This window comes from Mustela erminea, chromosome 6 (genome assembly GCF_009829155.1).
Source record: "Mustela erminea isolate mMusErm1 chromosome 6, mMusErm1.Pri, whole genome shotgun sequence".
Classification (NCBI taxonomy): domain Eukaryota; kingdom Metazoa; phylum Chordata; class Mammalia; order Carnivora; family Mustelidae; genus Mustela; species Mustela erminea.
In genome coordinates, this window is record NC_045619.1 from 20904297 (window position 1) to 20928494 (window position 24198).

Genomic DNA, 24198 nt, shown 5'->3' on the forward strand with positions numbered 1-24198 from the left:
GTCTCTGTCTTAGGGATAAAGCATTTTAGTCTCCCATCTTTTTTTTTTTTTTTTTTTTTAAGATTTTATTTATTTATTTGACAGAGGGAGAGATCACAAGTAGGCAGAGAGGCAAGCAGAGAGAGAGCGGGGAAGCAGGCTCCCCATTGAGCAGGGAGCCCAGTGCGGGGCTTGATCCCAGGACCCTGAGATCATGACCCGAGCCGAAGGCAGAGGCTTAACCCACTGAGCCACCCAGGAGCCCCTAGTCTTCCATCTTTAAGTATGATTTTAGCTGTAGGATTTTCATAGATGTCCTTTGTAGTTTGGAGGAAGTTCTATTCTTTTTTTTTTTTTTTTTTTAAAGATTTTATTTATTTCCCTGACAGACAGTGAGAGCAGTGTTCCTGCTTGTGGGAGAGGGAGAAGCAGGCTTCCTGCTGAGCAGGGAGCCCGATGTGGGGCTTAATCCTAGCATGGGATCACGACCTGAGCCAAAGGCTCCTGCTTAGACTGAGCCACCCAGGCGCCTGAGGAAGTTTTCTTCTGTCCCTAGTTTGTTGAGAGTTATTTTTCCATGTATGGTATTGACTTTCATCTAGTGCTTTTTTATGTCTTTATTTTGATCATCATGTGATTTTACTTTTTATTTTTATATGTTTCATTTATTTTGAGAGAGAGAGAGCACACAAGCAAGAGAGCATAAACTGGGGGAACAGCAGAGGCAGAGGGAGAAGCAGACTCCCCACTGAGCAGGGAGCTGGATGTGGGACTTGATCTCAGGACCCCGAGATCATGACCTGAGCTACCCAGGTGCCCTGTGATTTTACTTTTTAATATGGTGTGTGACACTGGTTGATTTTTGAATGTTAAGCCAATCTTCATACTTGGTCATGATGTATTTCTTAAGCTGTGAGTTTTAACTTACCTTGTGAAATATGTGTTACGTTGTGACCATATTTTACTTCATTTTATTTTTTTTGAAGACTTATTTGAGAGAACATGAGAGAGAGCCTGCGTGCATGTTGTTGGGGGAGCGGTAGAGGGAGAGAGAGCCTGACACAGGGCTCAGTCTCACAACCCTGAGATCATGACCTGAGTAGAAATCAAGAGTCAGCTGTTTAACTGATTGAGCCACCCAGGCTCCCTGGGATCACTCACTGTTTTAAAAGAATGAAATAGGGACGCCTGGGTGGCTCAGTTGGTTAGGCAGCTGCCTTCGGCTCAGGTCATGATCCCGGCGTCCTGGGATCGAGTCCCACATCGGGCTCCTTGCTCCGCAGGGAGCCTGCTTCTCCCTCTGCCTCTGCCTGCCATTCTGTCTGCCTGTGTTCGTGCGCTTTCTCTCTCTGACATATAAATAAAAAAATAAAATAAAATAAAATAAAATAAAATAAAAGAATGAAATAGAACTGAAAATATCAGACTGTATTAAATATTGTTCTGTGGAATTTTCATCTGAATTGTGTGTGTGTATCTGTATGTACTAGGCTGTAACAAAGTGTATTTCTTGACCTAGCTTATATCAACATTTTTCAAAATAACTAGTTCACTTTTTGATCCTGAAGATAATAAGGGATAGAGTAGGGCAAGAAAGCAAGTAGCCCCAAGAGGAGAGTGCCAGATTAAAAGAGGTACAACTACGGTGAAAAAATGGGGTTAGATAATGGAATAAGTGAGGGAATATGGGTTTCTTTAGAAAGGCTTCATCCATTTCTTTCTTTTTTTTTTTTTTCTTTCTTTCTACATTTATTTATTTATTTACTTGAGAGAGAGAGAGAGAACAAGCGGGAGGGGCAGACAGGGAGGGAGAAGAGAATCTCAAGCAGATTCCATGCTGAGTGCAGGGCCCCATGTGGGGCTCAGTCCCAGGGCCCTGAGGTCATGGCCTGAGCTGAAATCAGATCAGATGCTTAATCAGTTGAGTCATCCAGGTACCCCTGTTTCTTAGTTTTGAGTGGAGTGATATTTATGTCTGCATGATGAAACCCATAGACTATGAAAGGATGTGATTAGTTGCAGATTAATAATTTATTGTTCCCAGCCAAAGGGCTTGGTAGTCTTTCAGATTTTGGGAAGTCTCTCCAGAAACATCCTCTCTTGTATGATTTTAGTGTGGTCTTAAGGTACTTTGTTTTCTTCTAGAAATACTGTTTTGAGTAAAATCAAGCAAAGGCTATTAAATTTGCTTAAACAAAGATAATTGGTTCTTATAATATCTCTTCATATACAGTGAGAATTTAATCTTTATAGGGATGCACAGTCTTGAGAAACTAGCTAGTGATGTCAATTACTAGTTCATTTCTTTTTTTTTTTTTTTTTTTTTTTTTTTTTTAAAGATTTTATTTATTTATTTGACAGAGATCACAAGTAGGCAGAGAGGCAGGCAGAGAGAGAGAGAGAGAGAGGAGGAAGCAGGCTCTCTGCGGAGCAGACAGCCCGATGCGGGGCTCGATCCCAGGACCCTGGGATCATGACCCGAGCCAAAGGCAGAGGCTTTAACCCACTGAGCCACCCAGGCGCCCCACTAGTTCATTTCATAGGTGTGAATTTGACCTAATTTAAGAGGTTGGAGCAGTGATAGGAGAAGAATCTTTATGGTATCTTTAAGTTCTAAAGTACTGGATCTGTGTTTCTCTGTCAGTCATATCCCTTTGTTATTTGTCATCTTGGTACTAAGTGTTGTAGTTTCAAATTTCTGAAGGAAAGAATCTGATTTAACGGCCTAGATGCCTCTTCAGCTTCTTTATCAATCACCTGTATGTTTTAGGTAAGAAGTAGTATGTTTTAGGTATGCACTTTTCTCCTGTATATATAGCCTTTCTCTGGGAAGATGGAATCATTGGTAGCTGGGCAGCCACCGTATGAGGGGTTTGTTTGTAACAAGTCAATTATATTAAATAATAACAGTATTGAAAACCAACTTATAATATGGAAGTAATTTATTTTCTGAATGGTTAAAATTAATCCTTTTTCTTTAAGTCAGTGGTTCTTAATTAGCCTTTTTTGTTTCTAAAAGCCCCCTTTGAAAATATATAAAATATCTTGAATCCCTTGAAGTCCATCTAGGAATTTCAGATTACTTGTGCCTACTCTACGTTTCATAATCAAACAGTTTAACATGTGTTGCTAAGTTCCCTGTAAGATCTAGTTCAGGTCAGAGCATGAAATATCACAGAATAGAAATTATTATTTCTAGTTACAACTGTTATTTGAGGAAGTAATTATCAGGTAACAGAGCCAATTATTAAGTTTAGAAGAATAGTAGACACTGATGTGAATCTTTAATAACATGTTCAATAACAGGAACCATAAACAGTTTCAGGGCAAGGTGAATAATGCAAGAAATGCCTATTTACTGATGAGTTTTGAAAAGAATATCCCAGGGTTTTAGTATTTGAATGCAAAAGGTAAGTGTAGAGGAAGGTAGGTAACTAGTGAGAAAAGGGTTTATAACTGTGTTAGGATTCTTTTGAGCACGAAGATTTTTACAATTCTATCTCCAATTAAGTGTATTTAACCTGGAGATGGTTTGAGACATCTGTTTCAGGTTTCTTTAGCAAATAACTGTATTATCTTTGTTTTTATGATGTAGCTATAGAATGGATCCGATGAGTGTTAAAATAAATCATGTCTAAAATTTTTAGTAACATCAGATATAAAATTTATGCTTTTTGATTTATGATCCGCATACTTACTGCCTTATCAACCCCCCCCTTTTTGGGGGGGAAAATTTCACCACTGGTTATATCAAGTCTTTGTGTTCATATTTGACCTGTTCATTTGACCTGTGTTTTTGTATTAGTAATAGCTACTACTGAGTTTTCCTTTGAGTAGGGTCATTTCCCAGCATTTTACATATCCTAACCCAGTTATTCACCAAAACAGCCCCATGAAAGCAGGTATTGTTTTATCTCCATTTCACAGATAAGGAAACTGAGGCATAGAGAGGTTGATTAGTAAGTTGCATTTTTATTCTTGCAGAGCTGTAATTCTTTTTTTTTTTTTCAGAGCTATAATTCTTAACTTTTTATGCATTTGTGGCCTGTTACCTTAAGCAAATTATAAATCTTTGATTATGGACTGACTTTGTTCTGCCATAAGTGTCTGCTTAGCACAGTGTTTTGCATGTAATTTAGACTCTAATAATTATGTATGGATTCTAAAATGCATAATCTAAGTCAAACACATTCTTTCCATTTGCCTGGAAATTTTATTCCTCTAGTTAGCTATTTCTGTTGTTAATAACTGAAAAAACCAGTAAATATATTTTCATGTATTATGTGTAATTAGGGAAGATTTTGGATAAAATGGAAGCCTGTTTTCATATTTTAAGTATGTTTTCGAATTACTACATTGTTAAAAAGATAGTAAAAGTGAACCAATAAAATATAAACATCCACATTAAAATTTTTTTTCATAGGGTACTAATGTTGGAGTGAAGGGTTTGTTTATTTTAAAATATTTTAAAATAAATATTTTATAATATGCAAAAAAGGGTTTTATTTTAAAATATTTATTTTTTATAAATATTAAAATATTTTAAAATAAACCCCTTTGCATGCCATAATGTACATAGTAATGAGAGAGTGTTTCTAAATTTTAAAAATAAAAAAAATCAGTAAAAGTTGTACCCTTTTTTACATATTGTATGACTTTCTTCTGTACTGTTGTGACTTTGATATATTCAGGTCAATCAGCTTTCTCCTTTATCCTCGTTTGAGTCTTTGTTAACAGCTACTTTGGTTTTGTATATATGTTATGCTTCATTTCTACCACCCCTTTCTTTAATCTTAAGTTAAAAAAAAAATTATTCAGAAGTTTAGTTCATTGACTTAAATTTCTGCCCTATTTTTAAAAGTTTGGTTTTAAAATGATTATATAACTCTTCAGAGCTTTACATGGTTCTTTATGAAATGAAAGTGGTTTATTTCAGATAATAATTTATTCTCTTTAGGATCAGGTTCTTCTCAGTTATAATATTTAGTAGAGTAATACAATTATCTGGGGATTTCAGATGGCAATTTATTCGGAAGAGCTGTAGCAGCACTTGGAAAAAGTATAGGTAGAAAAGTGCCTCTTCCAGCCCTTACTGCTCTTTTGTAAGTTTCCCTCCCTTTTTTGCCTAGTATACACTTAAAGAAGTCTGCTTTTCCTTTATTAATTAAATTATGAAAAATGTGGCTGAAGAATCATTATCCAGTTTCTGTTTTTGCAAGAAACATAATTATATTAGTAAATGATTGGGACACATTTGTGCAAAACTAAAATATATGTAAACTAAAGCCTAATTAACATGAATAATGGAAGATAAATAATTTGATATTTACACTGTTTACCCAATTTGGGGAACAAGCTGTTTCATAGCTGTGAATGTAGGTTATCATTATATCTTCTGCTTTTTATTTAAAATAGTTTAATAGATGAGCAGTATTAATATAAGTTGTTTTCCATATTAGCTCTATAACTTAACCATTTTGAAGTCCTATTTGGATAAGCATGAACTTTTGATATCGCTTTAGTTTAAACTGTAGTCAATATGTCCATAATTTAATCGAAATTTTAGAAAGGGAAGGAAAAAGAGAACTCTTATTTGGCTGTTTTGCACCTGGTGCTTTATATATTGTCTTTAATCCTCACTAAAATTGTTTGAGGGTGATGTTATTTCCCCCATTTTATAGATGAGCAAACTGAGGCACAGAGGTACCACAGCAAGTGGCTAAACAAGAATTCAGACTTACTTGTCTGATTTTAAGGCCCATGCTCTTTGATGATGTTGTCCCTTTGGTATGAACTAAATTGAAGGTAGAATTTCTTGTTAATGACATGAATTTTAATGTTTCTGTCTTTCACTTTTACTCCTGCCAGGCGTGTCTTTTTGGGTTTTTGATTAACTTTTGTCTTTATAAAAGTGATATATGCTCCTTATTAGAATACTTAAACATATAGGAAAGTATAAAGAAGAAGAAGTCTAAAGTCTTACCAACAACCATAGTTGCTATTTGACATTTTATAATATACTTTTTACATAATGGAAATCACAGTATGTAATTTTAAACCACAAATTTTCACCATAATAGGAGCATTTTCTTTATATGGTTGGCAACACCAGTACATATATACTTGATATGTATGTAGCATGATATAAATAATGTTGGTTACTCAGATTATTCTTTGCCCATCTGTTCTTTTCTTCCTCTTCCCTTTAAATATGCTTATAGTATTTTTGAAGTATAATTAGGTTCATTTATTTCAGTTTACTTTCAGTTTTAGGTGCTTCCCCTTTTCTCATTCTTTCTCATTTTATTTATTACATGTATAGAATATTAACATGCTTTCCAATGTCAGAGCTGTTCAAGGCCAACCCTTCTCATCTGTAGTGCATCTGCTGTCTTCTAATCATGGATTTTGCTCTAGCAGTTGTCTGTCCTTACTGTAGCATCAGTAGTTTTTTTTTTTTCTCCATCATTGAGACCAACATAAAAGCTTGCTTTAATGTTCTCTTGCCTTAATAAAGAAAGTAAAGAAAACAAAACTTGAAAGCAACTCTCCTCCCTTACTGCTTCTTCTTCTGTAATCTCCTTTATGGTTTCTTTCACATTTCTTGCCTTCTTTGTGGTCTCTGACCATAGTCCTTGAGTCATTTATTTCCTGACTCCATGTTGCAACTACAAATACCATCTCTAATATTGGTGATGACCAAATTTGTATCTGCGGTTACTGAATGAGATTTGAATATTCACCAGATTGGCAACTCTTCTTGGATATCGAAGGGGCATATCTTAATTAAACTATTCAAATCCTAAATTCGGATCCTCAATTCCAGACTTATTTCTTCCTCTGTTTCTTTACCCTGATGAATGGTAACTCTGTCCTTCCGTTTACTCAGACTAAAAACCTTGCAAGTCATCCTTGATGTCATTCTGTACAATCAAATCCTGTTGGCTTTACTTTCAGAATGTATCTCGACTGTTGCTTTTCTATCACTTTTTACTCTTCCATCTTGATCCAGGGCAGCATCTTCTCTTACCTGGATTATCACGGTAACTTCCTATATGGACTGCCTGCTTCTATGTTTTTCCTTTTTTATATAGTCTCAATGGAGTGAACCTTTGAAAATTAAAGTTTCCAGGGGCGCCTGGGTGGCTGAGTGAGTTGAGCATCTGATCCTTGATTTCAGCTCAGGTCATGGTATCAGGGTCTTGAGATAAATCCTGTGTTGAATTCCACATTCAGCATGGAGTCTACTTGAGATTCTGTCTCCCTGTGCTCTCTCTCTCCCTCCGAATAAAAAATGAATCTTAAAAAATTTCCTATTCTAGTTAAAACCATCTTTAATCACTCTTATTTTTACTTAGAGTAAAAGCCATAGTCCTCAGAGTGGTTTTAAAGGTCCTGCGTGAGCTGGCCCCATTGTTTCTCTAACTTCATCTCATTTCCTTTGCCTTTCTGCTCACTTACTCCAGCCAACATTGACTTTCTTACTGTTCCTCAGATATATCAAGCATTTTCCCACCTCACGTTTTTACCCTTCCTTTTTCCTTCGCCTAGAGTATTCTTAGATGTTTGTAATAGCTACCTCCTTCACTTCCTTCAGATGTTTGCCCAAATGTCATCTTTTCACTGAGGGTTTCTCTCAGTGAAAAACCCTCTGCTTATGCCTGCTATCTTACTGTTTTGCTACACTCCTTAAGTGTACTGCTTGTCAGCGTATGTGTCTGAATAGTGGATTCTCAGTAAGAACTTAGTGAATGCGCCCTTCTAGCTCTAATAATCTGCCTTGAGGTAGTAGGCCATTCCTTTATGATTAGGAGTGAAAGGCTGTCAGGAAACATCATAGTATTAAACCAATAATATATACTTATTGGTGGTCAGTATAATACAACCCAGCATCCACAGGTCAAATACGGGTTAAATGTAAATTCTGCGTTTCTCAGTTGACATTCTGTGAGAAGATATGAATCCCGATAAAATACAGCTCAAGAAATTCTGGTGTAGAGTCAGTAGAAAGCATGAAATGAAGTGTGTGTATATTTATTGATACTCTTGTTGATGTAAATAACCAGTATATTTTGTTACTTTAATAGTTTCAAAAAAGGTAAAAGACGGGCTGATAACTCTTGTTAACTGGTAGTTAATTTTGTCAGTAGTTTTATTTTTGAAAAAAGTACTTACGGGGTGCCTGGTTGGCTCAGTGGGTTAAGCCTCTGCCTTTGGCTCAGGGTCCTAGGATCGAGCCCCACATTGGGCTCTCTGCTCAGCAGGGAGCCTGCTTCCCTCTCTCTCTCTCTGCGCCTTTCTGCCTTCTTGTGATCTCTCTGTCAAGTAAATAAATAAAATCCTTAAAAAAAATTAAAAAAGTACTTCCTGGGCAAAGTTAGAAGTTTTTCTTTTTTTTTCTTTAATGGTTGTTTTATTTATTTATAGTTTTCATTTGAACAGTTTTTATTTAAAGTTATATGTAATGTTACTTTATTCCTGCATCTTCTCAGTTGTTTCTTCTTTATATTTGCCCCTTCCTTTCCTGCTTGGCAAGTTTGGGCTTTATATTCAAGGATCTTTGTAGCTTTCATCCACTTTTGGTCCAGTGATAACCACTTTGCTAGGGCGAATGGCCACATGGACAGTTGTGTGTTTGCTTTCTCTCACTTTACTCATTTGGTGTAGATGGTGTATTTCTTCCTGTAAACCTGCACTGCTTTGCCAGTCTGCTGACTTTTACCGCACTGCTTTGCCAGTCTGCTGACTTTTACAGTGTTCTTGCCCAACCCGTACTTCATTCTCCTTTTTGATGGGCATGGATTGAGCATTGTACTTCTGTCTCAGCTCTTTGGAAAGAGAGGAAGAAGACATAATCTTCCTGTGAAGCTGCATTGAAATGCCTTTTATGGTTCTTGCTCTGGTCAGAAGTCACAAAGGGATTGAACTTCATTTTGGCCGCTGTTCCCTTCTGTAAAAGGGAAGAACTAGGGTTGTTGTAAGGATCAAATAAACTGATGTAATTGGCAGTACTTTAATGTGTATGCAAAATTTATTATTATTACTGTTATTGTCTCTACTGGAGACAATATCTATCTGTCACTCTCTATCACTTGCCCAATTAGTGATACTGGGCAAGTTAAGTTAGTTTCTCATTATGTTTGCTTATCAAAACAGTGGGAATAAAAATAGTATTGACCTTAAAGGTTTATCATAGGAATTCAAAAAAGTAGTAATGCTTGCATACAAAGAACCTGGTACACAATAAGCCCTTGGAAAATGTCCAGTATTGTTTTAACTATTATTGTTATTTCCAGTCTTTTTTCTTAAGTTTAAGAATTTTCATTTTTCATTCACGATAGAGAATCTGTGTTCTTTTTTTTTTTTTAAGATTATATTTATTTATTTGACAGACAGAGATCACAAGTAGGCAGAGAGGCAGGCAGAGAGAGAGGAGGAAGCAGGCTCCCTGCTGAGCAGAGAGCCCGATGTGGGACTCGATCCGAGGACTCTGAGATCATGACCTGAGCCGAAGGCAGCGGCTTAACCCACTGAGCCACCCAGGCGCCCCGAGAATCTGCGTTCTTTAATTAGAATTTAGGATCTAGTCTCTCATGTGATTTTTGACACTTTCACTAAATACTTTATACTTCATTTATCTTAACTCTTACAGAAAGGAGTAAATGGTATTTGTACATCCAATTCAGTATTATAAGTAATTGGTATTTCTTCCTGTAAACCCGTCTCATGTAGAAAACACCAAGATTGCCTGTCAAATAGAGTTGCATAACCCCCTTCCTCAGAGACCTTTTAGAAAAAAAGATTTGTGTACTCTAATTTATTCTTGAATGATCTGGATCAGTTTCTGAAGCTGGGAATCTCTAGATGATTCTAAAAGGAGTATTAATATCCTTTGATATTGTTCTTGGGATGATGAATGGGTAGTAGTTGCAACTGCTACTTCTAAAGGGTCCCCTTTCCCTTAACCTTCCTGGTAGGTTGGTTAGTAAATAGAAATATCCCTTTTTGTGATGTGGTCTTTAGGAAAATGAACAAAACTGGTTATGGGATGGTCTTATCTTCACTACCTTGCATAGTACCTGGAAAAAAACTGGATGTTACTTAAATATTCATAAATTTGAAAGGCAATAAGAACCAGAGTTTTATGTATGTGAGAATATTATATTCAAATATATGCTAAAAACACTGTAGGCTTTATGTAAGAGTGCTATAGATAAGAGAGACCAAAACAATAATAACAAAACCTCATTAAAAAACATGGATTAAAATAGAGCCTGAAGTTTTGTGTTTCTTTGTGCCATTACATTTTTCATGCTCTGTATATTTGCAAGAATGGGGTACAGTAACTGACACTAAAATGAATGTCAATATATATTCTCTTTCAGATTTACTAAAAATTTATCTCCTGACAAGATAAATCTAAGCACCCTCAAAGGAGAAGGTGAACTGAAGAATTTGGAGTTGGATGAAGAGGTGCTCCAGAATATGTTGGATTTGCCGACATGGCTTGCTATCAACAAAGTTTTTTGTAATAAAGCATCTATTAGGGTAAGACTTTGATATCTGTGGAAAGAAAGCATTTTCTGTTTTCATTTTTATTTCATTTCTATCGCTTAAAATATTTTGTTTTAGATGGTTCTGTAAAAAGTCATTTGCATTAATATAATTTAAGAAGACAGATACCTGTGTCTAGGTAATTGCATGAATGTGTGCTAGATAAATTTAATTGAAGTCATATGTTAATATATTATTAATTTATAATTTTTTAAAAATTTTTTATTTTTTATGGACATATAAAATATTTTTATCCCCAGGGGTACAGGTCTGTGAATTGCCAGGTTTACACACTTCACAGCACTCACCATAGCACATACCCTCCCCAATGTCCATAACCCCAGCATCCTTCTCCCAAATTAATTTATAGTTTAATTTTTGTTTTAAGTTTAGTCTTAACATTAAAATAAAATATTGGTAGTTAATAAGATAATTGGTTAAATTTGGTGTATATTCAAAGATACTTTTTCATAGGATTTATTGTTAATAGGGACAGTTTAAATCTGTAGTAAGGAAACATGATTTCAAATAAAGATATAAAACCATAAATCCTTATCTTACTCTGTACATTGTATTTTTATTTGAAATTTTATTTCTTTTCCTCATTTGTTTCTTCCTCAAAGATTCTTGTTTTTTATTATTATTCCTTATTAAAATTTATTCCTGCATACCTTTGACTCTAGTCATTTGTCATATCACTTCTTACTCTTAAAGACCAGTGTTTTTGAGAGTCTTCTCAGTAGAAGTACTGCTTGAGTAATCTGTTTCATAAAATTAAAATTGGACTCCAAAAAAAAGAGTATGGGAAGCTTCCTATATTGTTCAATGGTCACCTTTAACCCGAATGTCTATCAAGATGTGATTTTTTAGTGTATGTTTGAATATTATTATTTGATATTGCCTACATTTTACATGAGTGGCCTCACCTTTGTATCTATAAAAAGATTGGTCAGAATTTTATTTTATTAAAAACAATTTTTTTTAAGACTTTATTTTTAAGTAATATACACACCTGACATGGGGCTTGCACTCATGACCCTGAGATCAAGAGTCATATGTTCTTCTAAGATGAAGCCAGCCCCATGGTCAGAATTTTAGAATTTAAAAAAACGTTCAATAAATATAAGACTGGTTATGCTCTGCTGGGAAATCTTAGTTTAAATTACAAAGTTAAGGGACTCCTGGCTGGCTCAGTCAGAAGAGCATGTGACTTTTAATCTTAGGGTTGTGACTTCAAGCCACAGGTCAGGCATGGAGCCTACATAAAATTAAATCAATCAATCATGAAGTTAAAATGTGTTTTAAAGTCTGGGGAAAAAGAAACTTACAAGGGCCTGAAACTCTTATTTTAAAAGATGACTAAGAAAATATGATTAGTAATCTTTTCTTATACAAAATAGGTACATCTGATTTTAAGAGTCTAAATGAGTTGCTCAGTTAATTACTTAGCAATTTGAGAAGAAGTCACCTGATAAAATTTGGTATGTCTGTCACTATATTTAGAGAGCATCTGTGTTGATTTCTGTTTTAAATTATTTTTTAATGATTGATTTTAAAGAAAAAAATTTTGTTTGTTTGTTTTTTTGGTAGATTCCATGGACAAAATTGAAAACACATCCCATCTGTTTGGTGAGTTCTGACTCGCCTCAAATAAACATTTATATATGGATATGATCTAACTGCTCTGCTAGTATTAATCTTTTGTTTCATAGAAACACAATATTCTGGCTTTTCTACAAATTGGCTTTCATTTTATTTGGATGGTACTTAATTTTTTCAGCCCTTTAATGAGAAGAGTGAAATTTAAAATGGGAGGGTCTTGTATTATGTTCTAAGTTGGTATATTTTTATTGTGTCACTTAGCTGTTTATTGACATACTATGACAGTTTTAATAACATTTAATTCATACCTTCTGTGTTTCTGATTTTATTGATCTACTAAATTAAACAATACGGACCTGAATATACTTTCCTTTTTTAAAGAGTTTATTATTTATTTATTTGAGACTGAGTGCACACGTCCGTGCGCTCGCACATGCGCTTGCACAGACACAGAGGAGTGCAGTGGGGAGGGGTAGAATGAGGGGGATAAGCAGACTCCCCACTGAGCAGGGAGCCCAGGCGGCTGATCACAGGACCCTGGGATCGTGACCTGAGGCAAAGGCAGATGCTTAACTGACTAAGCCACCTACGCACCCCAGTATTTCCTTTTTTAAGGAAAATTGAAGAAAGATCGGTCATATGGTCATTTTACTGATTCATTAATTCCACAGATATTTATTGAGCACATTCCCTTTGCTCTGAGGGAACTTGATATTTTTATAGAAGAGACCAGTAACAAGTAAATGACAATTTCAGATAATAAATACTTTTTTAAAATAGAGAATAAAGAACATTAGTGTTAGTGATGACTACTAAGGACATTTGATCTTCAAAACTGTTACCTTGAAAGAAATTTTTTTCATTATGGCAGTGCTTATTTTTTCACATTTCTTGCATATTTCATATTTTTCATTGTTGTTTTTCTTAAATCTCAAATCTTAGATTGGGATAAGCTTTTACAGATGCTTAAATCCCATTCATTAATATATAATCTCATTTAGCAATTAATAATATCATACATTTTGGGACTAGAGATTGAGTTTCTGTAAAATCTGATTTCAGCAGCATAAGGCTACTTGTAATTTTTTTTTGTTTCATATTCCTATATACGCACAGCTTTTTCATCAGATAGTAAGTGCCTTGAGAAAGGACTGAGCACATTTTCTGTTTTGGTATTTGTCTTTTTAGACTTTTAGAGAGATTTAAAATGATTCTGCTTAATTAACTGTTTATGTTGTTCCCAAAGAAATGAAAGAGAAAGTAGTGTTACATGATATTTTCATAAAATATCTAATTTTTTACATTTTTAATCTATTTTTATTAGACCCTGGATAAAGTAATAATGGAAATGAGTACATGTGAAGAACCACGAAACCCTAATGGCCCATCACCAATTGCAACTGCTTCAGGACAAAGGTAAGCTATTTCCATTAATCTGCATGACTTGCAAAGGGAGTTCTTTTCTGTAGTCAGCCTCTGTGATCTGTAGTAATGGAACATAAAATAAAATTTCCTAACCTCAGACAGTTTCTATTTCAGTCCTCTGTTCCCATCAGACATTTTGCAGTTTTGGTATTTTGTTGCCAGAGTAGTAGAATTGATTTTTAGCCTCTTTTATTCATCTTGCTTTCCTTGATATTAAAATAGTAATGATGAACCAAAAGCATTTTATAAATCAGATAGTCTCTTAATTTCTGAATAGTTTTTTTGTCTATCATTTATTCTATGCATCAGTGGAAAGACTCTTAAGGGTTAAATTGATGCCTTAAAAAAATTATAGGCCTTTTGGGTTATCCTAAAATTCATTAAATATAGAATGTTCACACTTCATACACATTGGATTTTGATAGATAAAAATCAAATGCTAATAAAGTAGAAGCATGAGAGCCATTTTGCAAAATTTTCTTGAGAAGTTAGATCTTAAAAAAATTGATCCTTTTTTTTAAAGATTTTATTCATTTATTTGAGGAAGCAAACATGAGGGCACAAGCAGGGGGAGGAGCAGAGGAGCAAGCAGCCTCCCTGCTAAGTAGGAAGCCTGATGCAGTGCTGGATCCCAGGACTCCAAGATCATGACCTGAGGTGAAGTCAGACGCTTAACCAACTGAGCCAACCAGGTGCCCCTTAAAAAAATAGATCTTTAGAAAATTACCTGTTTATTACTGGGTCTCATATCATCAATTTGGGTCTCATATCATTTCCTTAAAGCAGGATTTCTGTACTAATTTTTGTCTGTGTACCTGTTCATGTAAAATGTTCATATAGATTTAATGTGATCAGTGCCTTCTCAAGTTGTAGAACATGGCAGCCCTGAACATTTTATAGTATTCTGGGTGCTGTGTCAAACCAATGATAAAACTCTTCTTTGGAGTGAATGTACACAGGGTTCCTGGCTGGCTCAGTTGATAGAGCATGTGACTGTTGATCTTAGGGTTGTAAGTTAGAGCCCCATGTTGGGTATAGAGATTACTTAAAAATAAGATCTTTAAAACAATAAAAAAGAGAATAAATGTATACATTGGATACACAGACACACACACCCTTCCTCTTTCACCAAGGTTGCAACTACCTTTACATTAGTGCTTTCTGTGAGAATACCTACAGCCTGATCGTTAGGAATCCAATGATGATCCAACAAACCACTACTAGGAGTTGACCGAAGGCCAGATTTGTCAGCTGTATAGTTTATATTTGGCCTACAGGTACTAGTGACTGGGGAACATTAACTTCTTTGCAGTTTATCCATCAGCCAGCAATTTGAGATTTTAAGGTTTAAATTATAATTTCTTGTGTGATAAGAGTAGATTGAGGCAATTGCATTATGTTGGGTAGAGTCAAAAAAGTAGAAAAAGTGTAGGTGTTTCTAAGATTATTGAAAGTAGAAAAGAAGATTAGGAAAATTGGAATTATTGTTGATAATGTTCTTCCTAACTCACGTTTTTATAGTACCAATAAGTTTTATAATTTTGGCTTTGTAATCATATGATGATAATCCTTATGTTTTTATGTATGGCCGTATGGTTAATCTGTTTCCACAGTTTCCAGACTTGCCTGATTATAGCAATCACTTAGGGTGCTTATTAAATCTATATTCTTTTAGGTTCCTTTTTTTGAAATTAGGATTCTCGAAGTCTAGAATAGTTACCAAGAATGTAATTATGTATTTAAAAAATTCATTATACTTATACAACTTGGAGAAACTCTGATCTATTTTATTTTGTCTCTACAAGATTAAAATACAGGGAAATTAATACTTAACAAGCTGGCCTTACCTTCAGTGCAGGACCTATCAGTTGATTATGTTCCCATAGATTAATGATCTAGTAAATTTGTAAGTTCAGAAATTTGATTTTATCACTTCATATAGAGATCTACACCCATGTGTAGAGACTTGTTTGAAAACTGGAATTTCACTTTTTTAATTTATAATGAATGACATAGCCGGAAACTTGTAGACTTTAGTCATTGATTCAGGCTTCATCCCTCTGGTGGTAAATCATCCAATATAACTGTAACACTTTTTAATGCACAAGTTTGAACAGATGGTATTGGATATTCCAAAGGGCATTGCCAGATAATTATAGAGTAATATATTCTTTCCAACTCCAAGAATATTTCTAGCCAAGTGACCAAGTATTTGTCCTTGGGACTAAAGGAGGTTCTCCCTGGGATGCTAATGAGTTCCTCCTCTTTAGGACTCAATAATACTGTGAATAATAGTTACATTTCGTAAATATCATGAGTGAAGAGATGGGCTTTTTGGTTCATATGCATTATTTCATGCAACCCACATGTAATATGCAAAGTAGTACCTGATTTAAAAGGTCATCTGAGGATTAGGAAGTTTAGGTAATTTATTCAGTAAGATAGTAAATCAAGAAGCTTAGCATCAGGTCTAGGAGAGGGAAGTACATGATCAATAAAAATGATGGGTTCACTTTTATACATGTTGGCTTTGAAATGTATGGGAGGCAGCCTGATATAAATTGTGGTAGACATTTGAATTTTAACACTTAGAAGTTCTGGGGAGAGATCTGGATAGAGATAGATTTAGGAATAATGGTCGTAGTGATAATAATTGAAGTAATGTGTCAGTTGGACAAACTTTCACTACCCTTCCTGCCAAAATATATTGATAGTCTATATTCCAATCATACTGTACTAATTATTCTCAAAATGTTGCCTCTACTTTCCCACTTCACTGTGCCTTTGCTTGTACTTTTCCGTAGTAGAAGATTTCCCTTCTTACCATCACTCCCTGTAGGAAATGTATTTTTCTTTCCTGGATAGATTTCCCTAGTTATGAACAGTTTCTTCCTCTACCTAATGTAGTGATGATTCCTTTTTTTAAAGCACTTAATTACAGATTGCCTAATGTTTCAGTTCCTAGGGTATATGTGTTTTTCTTCCCCAAGTAATTTGCGAGCCCTGGAATACCACACTATTTTGGTTTTCTTTACATCCCAGCATTGTGTACATCATAGATGCTCAGTAAATATTTGCTGAATTGGATTAGAAAATGTAAACTTTTTCAGACTATTCCTGAATTTGAGATTATATTGTAGTTATAGTCTGTAACCTTCATTGTGTCAGGGACTTAGCTCTCTTACTTACTTTATAGATTCCAGTTGTTTGAACTTCTGGCAACTTGAGAGTAGGCAGTTTTGGATAGTGATTACAATAATGTAATTTGAAAAGGAACCTTCCAGGGGAGCCTGGCTCACTCAGTTGGTTAAGTGTCCAGCTGTTGATTTCTGCTTGGGTCATGATCTCAGGGTCATAAGTTGGAGCCCTGCATCAGTCTCCTTGCTGGGCGTGGCACCTGCTTAAGATTCTCTCTCCCTCTGCCCTTCCTCTGCTCCTGCACACGTGCCCTCTCTCTCTCTCTCTGAAAAGAAAAATAATAATAAAATAAAGAGTAATTTTCACTCACACCTATCAAAATGGCCACAATCAAAACCACAAGGAACAAATGTTAACAAGGATTTGGCGGGGGGAATGCACTGTTGGTGGGAATGCAAACTGGTGCAGCCACTGTGGAACACAGTATGGAGGTTCCTCAACAAATTAGAAATAAAACTACCCCTACGATCCAGTAATTTCACTACTGAATACAACAACATTGGATACTACTGAATTGCATCAAAGAATGCAACAACACTAATTAGAAAAGATACATGCACCCCTATGCTTATTGTGGCATTATTTATAATAGCCAAGATATGGGAGCAGCCCAAGTGTCCATCGATTGATGAATGCATAAAGAAAAAGTGCTTTATATCTATAATGCAATATTATTCAGCCATAAAAAAAAGTGAAATCTTGCCATTTGGAACAGCATGGATGGATCTAGAGCTTATACTGCTTAGCAAGATAAGTCAATCAGAGAAAGACAAATACCATATGATTTTGGAGTTTAAGAAACAAAACAAATGAGCAAAGGGGAAAAAAAGAAACAAACCAAGAAACAAACTCTTAAGTACAGAGAACAAACTAATGGGTACCAGAGGGGAGAGGTGAGTAAAATAGATGATGGAGATTAAAGAGTACACTTAAGATGACCACTGAATAGTGTGTAGAATTGTTAGATCACTGTTGCACACCTGAAAGTAATATATTACTGCATATTAACTATACTGGAGATAAAATTAAAACTTACCAAAAAGAGAAACCTTAAATTTTAAAAATCTTTCATCATTTTTGAGAAGAACATTTTTATAATTTATATCTAATCAGCCTAGATTATTGTTTTAACCAAAAAATTTTTACATAAAAATGAATAATACAATGGTCAGTTTGTGCACTTGTGTGTGAATATTGACAGATAACCTTTTAATTATTTATTTTGGCTTTAGTGCATTATATTTTGTTTTGCTTTGTTTTTTCCAGTGAATATGGCTTTGCTGAAAAAGTAGTTGAGGGAATTACTGTTTCTGTAAATTCCATTGTTATCCGCATTGGGGCAAAAGCTTTCAATGCATCCTTTGAACTTTCCCAGCTAAGGATCTATAGTGTAAATGCAAACTGGGAACATGGAGATTTAAGATTTACTCGTATTCAAGATCCACAGAGAGGAGAGGTAAACATTTTTTTTCATTCTTTGTTTAAAAAATGTTTTATTCACTGATAAATAAAAGAGGACATTTAAAAATAATTACTTCATACATATAGTTACCTAGATTCACATACTTCATTTACTCTGACCTTTTAACTATTCCTTTCTCTTAGTTATTTAATTAAAAATGTGCATATTTTAGTGTTTTTTTCTATAATCTTTCCATTTACAGTTAATGAACCCCATTTTAACTTCTCAGCTACTCAGAATTGAATTTTAAATATACAAAACTAAAATGTTACTTACATTTTTCTTGTTCACAAGATTCAAATGCTTTTTGTATTTTATATCAAAATTTAAAAAGTATTAACAGCTTTATGAATAATGAATATAATTGAAGATTGTAACTATACAGTTTGTTTTAACTATACGATTTAAAATAAAAGCATAGTGAATATAGCAAGAGTGTCATAAAATTGGTAAAGACATAAAATTTTATTTATCTTATTTGTTTAGCTTTTTTGTTGTTTTTATAAATCTACATGTCTCTCATTCTGTTTTGCCTGAGTAACTGAAGCTAATTTCTTTGTTCTCCTTAGGTTTTGACATTTAAAGAAATAAATTGGCAGATGATTCGAATAGAGGCAGATGCTACTCAAAGTTCACATCTTGAAATTATGTGTGCTCCCGTTCGATTAATAACCAACCAATCAAAAATCAGAGTCACACTTAAAAGAAGAGTAAGTTATCAGGGTTATCTTTTCAGTTCATGTGGTAACTAGTGGAATTAGGAGGAAATTTTAAATAATTTTCAATTGAAACATTGGAATATTAAAACAAAGCACAATAAAAGGAAATATAGTTCCTCCAGCAGTATTTGAAGAAACCTAGTGTAATGATAACATTTTTCAGTTTTCTAGATTTAATATTTAGATTTTTACTTTTGATAAATTTAATAGATTCTCCATTGCCAAATATTTCCGAACATTAGCTGTCTTACAATTTCATTCTTCTTTTGAGTCTTACTTAGGAGTATGTAGACAGCAAAACCTCCATTATCAGAAGCAAAACTACTAGCTTTCACAAGGTTATTAAGATATGAATGCTAATTTAAATAAATAGGGAAGATAGTTACTTAAAGACATCAGAATGTGAGAGTTCACCATAGATTGAAAATGAAATTTAATGAAGGAGTAATGACTTTTTAAAACATGGCTCAATTAAATTCTCAACAATAGGTTTTATATCACTAGACCCAAATAAATATTCCAAATTAAATTGAAAATTTTTTTTCAGAGAATAATACTTAATACAATATTGTGAAATGTGGTTAAATAGCATTTTAGTTTTTAATTTTAATGTTTCTCTCTATACTAGAATTAGCACAATTAATATAGGTAATTTTATGATTTTTTAGCTATAAATGCAAATTTAAATTATATAAGCACTGTACCTGTATAATATGCACCTGCATCTGTTAAGGTACAGAAATTTGTGAGTCTTTTTTTAACCACCGTTTCTCCAATACAAGGAGATATTCCTTCTATAGTATAGGAGTACAATAAATATTTGGTGAATGAAGGAAGGATCCATATTTCATTCAAACATTTTAAATATTTTTAAAACATTAGTGCATTGTGAGTTTTATGTCTTGGCTTAATTTTATGAATGATTTTTTTTGACAGTTAAAGGACTGCAATGTTATTGCAACAAAGTTAGTTCTAATATTGGATGACTTATTATGGGTTTTAACGGATTCCCAGTTGAAGGCTATGGTACAATATGCAAAATCTCTCAGTGAAGCAATAGAAAAATCAACAGAACAAAGGAAGAGCATGGCTCCTGAACCTACACAGGTATGCTTTTAAGAGGAAAAACACTTAAATCTGTAAATGGTTTAAAAATCAGAATGGTTAGTTGTTTTCTTTATGTGAAATAGATTGTGAGACTTTGAGTCCAAGAATCTTTTATCTAGATATGTTACTGCATAATTTTCTACACATGGAATCTATGTGAAAACATATATTAAGTGTGTTTCTGTCTATATAATGCTTATTTTGTTTGGAGTTTTGTACTAGGCATAAAAATTAATGATGATGTAAAAGTTTGGTGTTACTAATACCTCTTTTTAGGAAGTAGAATACAATTTAAACTTACTAAAGTAAGGACAAAAGGAAAAAACTTGGGTATAAGTCAAGGGAGAAATGCGAGAATTAATATTGCAAAAAATGTAAAAAAAAAAAAACCAACAAAAACCCTGGGAGTTGCTGAAGTTCAACAGAAAACTGTTAGCATTGTATTTGTTCTTAATAAAAACAAGGGATATTGTGAAATACTATTTCTGTGAAGCTATTTCTTTGGAAACATAGTAATATATCTCAGACATATGGCTTGTTGGTGATCTGGCTTGGTACATGGAAGTAGCATACATTTTAGGCTTTCATATGGCTACTGAATTGGTCTTAGTTACTGTTTAGCTGCTATGTGATAAGGAACAGGGCTAGACACTGTAGATGTAAAAGTGAATATTATCAGACCCTGTTCTCAAGGATCTCAGTATAATGGGAAGACAGATATAAAACAAATCATTGTAGTTCATCTTTTTTTTTTAAATTTCTATGAAGTTTTTTCTACACAGAATTCTTTTTTTTTTTTAATTAAAGATTTTCTTTCTTTCTTTATTTGTCAGAGAGAGGGAGAGAGAGTACGCAAGAGCACAAGCAGGCAGAGGGGCAGGCAGAGGCAGAGAGAGAAGTAGGCTCCCCACTGAGCAAGGAGCCTTGTGTGGGACTTGATCCCAGGACCCTGGGATCATGACCTGAGTCGAAGGCAGCAGCTTGGCTGAGCTTCCAGGCATCCCCACTAGAGTGCAAATAAAAAGGGGAGTGAAGGAATCATAGAAGCACAGAGAAGTTATAGTCAACTGCATAGTTTGGAAAGGTTTCACAAAGAGAGGATAATAAAAATTAGTCTTAAAAATAAGAAGTTCAGGGCACCTGGGTGGCTCAGTGGGTTAAGCCTCTGCCTTCGGCTCAGGTCATGATCTCAGTGTCCAGTGTCCTTGGATCGAGCCCCGCATCCGGCTCTCTGCTCAGCAGGGAGTCTGCTTTCCCCTCTCTCTCTGCCTGCCTCTCTGCCTACTTGTGATCTCTCTCTCTGTCAAATAAATAAATAAAATAAAATAAAAAATCTTCTCCAGTTTAAATTATGATTTCAGAGGCTTTAAAAGAAATAAATAGTTCATAGGTGAGGGAAGGGGTGGGTCAGATGAGGAAATGTAATCTGCAAAATCTGTTGTTAAAGAGCATGGTATTTTCTGATAAAAATGAGTTTGGCATTACTAGAGAAGTCTTTGAGAGTTACATACACATGTATGTAACATACACATGCCTCTCAAGATACACACCTTTCCTTTTTGATATGTTCTTTCTTAAACTTGGTCTGTTAGAGAATGTGCTTATGGTAAAATGTCAGATTCATTCTCCCTTTCCCAAACCGCTCTTATCCTACTTGACACATGAAAGGCCTTCTTCTTACTTCTTACTCATTCTTACTATGATGGATTTGTCCAAGAAGAGGGGGATAAAATTTTAAAAGCTTGGGTTGACAAGAGGAGTTAATTTGAAATACTGTTACTCATGACAAGACAGAGGTAATTTGAAATACTGTTACTCATATTGGAAGTCAATGATTAATGACAAAGTAGCAAGTCAGGTGGTTTCTACTTCCACTTCCTTGTTTTCAACACATTTAAAAAATTTTTTTAAAAGATTTTATTTATTTATTTAAAAGAGATTGAGTAAGAGGGAGCATGAGTGGGGGAAGGTCAGAGGGAGAAGCAGACTCCCCGCCAAGTCAGGAGCTCCGTGCAGGGTTTGATCCCTGAACTCCAGAATCATGACCTGAACCAAAGGCAGCTGCTTAACTGAGTCACCCAGGCGCCCTTCCTTTCAACACTTTTGAAGGAGGATCTATACGTATCTGCTATTAGATTATTTAAATTTTTTTAAAAATCATTTCATAAATCCTGGCATATAACTTGAAGGAATTCAAAGAATCATATCATATTGCTAAAATAAAGTTGTTTTCATTCCGATTTACCTATTTATTTGAATAGTTTTCTAGAACTTTTAGCCATAAAAAGAAATGAAGAATTGACGGTGAACCTTGTGTCGTTCTACCAATAAATACTATTTAAATAGCCAATGAGATATCTTTATAATTCTCTGGGGGAGTCTAATTTTATAAGCTTGATGAACAGAACACTAAACTGTAACACAGAATAATTTAGGATGTCAGTAACAGACATGGTAATTGAAATTAAAGGCTAGTAGACAGAGTGTTGGTGTTAATGTAGGTCTTATTTATATGATATGTGGATATATTTAGATAGAATATAGATTAGGAAACCAGATAAAAATACAGATTAGAAAACTAGAAACAAGGATGAAGTTCTATAATCCTATCACAATAATAAAACCAGTGTTAGCATTTTGAGTTCCATACAGGTTTTTTTGCCTAGGCATCTGCAGTTTTTCTAGTTTTAGAATGTAGTAAATGGATATATACAATTTTCTTCATGTTGTTAGTCTTTATAACTACTATTTTTTCTTGTTCCCTAATATTTCTTAGTAGATTTACTTAACCGCATTTCCACAGAGTCGTGATTTGAAGGCCAAGAGAGTGGATGAGAGAGTGAAGACAGTGTTCCTTTGCTCAGCTGTACAAATTGAGAGATATCTTCTGTCATAAATTTTTTATTTGCTTCATCCTTTCCTTCTCTAAAAGGGAAGACTACATTGAAAACCAAGAAATGTTAAGATAATTCAGAAGGCAAAAGAGGTCATAATGGCCCATTTCCCCCTCTTCCCAGCAAACGGCATATAAAAACTGAATCTACCACATTAAGAAAAGGCTTTGTAGGAAGATTAATGTTTATGTTTTTGTTTATATCAGGTTTTTTTTTTTTTTTTTTGGACGAAGAAGATAGAAAACATTGTTGAAGAAATACAGAAGAGGACGCCTCTCCTCACTAAACAGACTCTGGCTCAGTCTGTTTAGTGACTGCCTTCAGCTCAGGTCATGATCCCAGAGTCCTGGGATTGAGTCCCACATCAGGCTCCTTGCTCGGCAGGGAGCCTGGTTCTCCTACCTGCTGCTCCCCCTGCTTATGTTCTCTCTCTGGCAAATAAATAAAATCTTAAAAAAAAAAAAAGAAATACATGAGAATTTTTTCCTTCAAAATTGCACAGTCATAGATATAAGGAGTAGTCTATTAAAACTTTGAAAGTAGAACATTAAAGTGATTTGTCTTGGGGCACGTGGGTAGGTCAGTTGGTTAAGTATCTGACTCTTGTTCTCAGCTCAGGTCTTGATTTCAGGGTCCTGAGTTCAAGCACTGTGTTGGGTTCCATGTGGGGCCTGGAGCCAACTGAAAATAAAGTAAAAATAAAAATAAGTGATTTGGGGCACCTGGGTGGCTCAGTGGGTTGGGCCGCTGCCTTCAGCTCAGGTCATGATCTCAGGGTCCTGGGATCGAGTCCCGCATCGGGCTCTCTGCTCGGCAGGGAGCCTGCTTCCCTCTCTCTCTCTCTGCCTGCCTCTCCGACTACTTGTGATTTCTCTCTGTCAAATAAATAAATAAAATCTTTTAAAAAAAAATAGTGATTTGTCTTATGGAAATTACTTTGACAATTAGTAAGAAAATTTTCCTGGAGCCCCTGGAATTTAGGGCTTCACAATTATATTTCATCTTTCCTTTTCTTTTTTTTTTTTTTTTTTAAAGATTTTATTTATTTATTTGACAGAGAGAGATCACAGTAGGAGAGAGGAAGGGAAGAGATCACAGAGAGAGAGGAAGGGAAGCAGGCCCCCTGCTGAGCAGAGAGCCCGATGTGGGACTCGATCCCAGGACCCTGAGATCATGACCTGAGCCGAAGGCAGCGGCTTAACCCACTGAGCCACCCAGGCGCCCCGTCATCTTTCCTTTTCTTTAATCACTGTGGGTC

General features: G+C 34.8%; 1 protein-coding gene across 3 annotated transcripts in view; it reads left to right on the forward strand.

Moving 5' to 3' along the window:
- The window catches only part of UHRF1BP1L (UHRF1 binding protein 1 like), a 107095-nt gene that overhangs the window by 24727 nt on the left and 58170 nt on the right, over positions 1 to 24198 (forward strand). For all 3 annotated transcript variants that reach the window (XR_004286676.1, XM_032346650.1, XM_032346648.1), the window contains 6 exons: positions 10365 to 10527; positions 12124 to 12162; positions 13460 to 13551; positions 18025 to 18214; positions 18790 to 18930; positions 19876 to 20046. Coding sequence is in view for 2 of the 3 variants with exons in the window: in XM_032346648.1 (XP_032202539.1) it covers positions 10365 to 10527; positions 12124 to 12162; positions 13460 to 13551; positions 18025 to 18214; positions 18790 to 18930; positions 19876 to 20046 (796 nt within the window). In the remaining variant the exon portion in view is untranslated. The remainder of the gene's footprint in view (positions 1 to 10364; positions 10528 to 12123; positions 12163 to 13459; positions 13552 to 18024; positions 18215 to 18789; positions 18931 to 19875; positions 20047 to 24198) is intronic.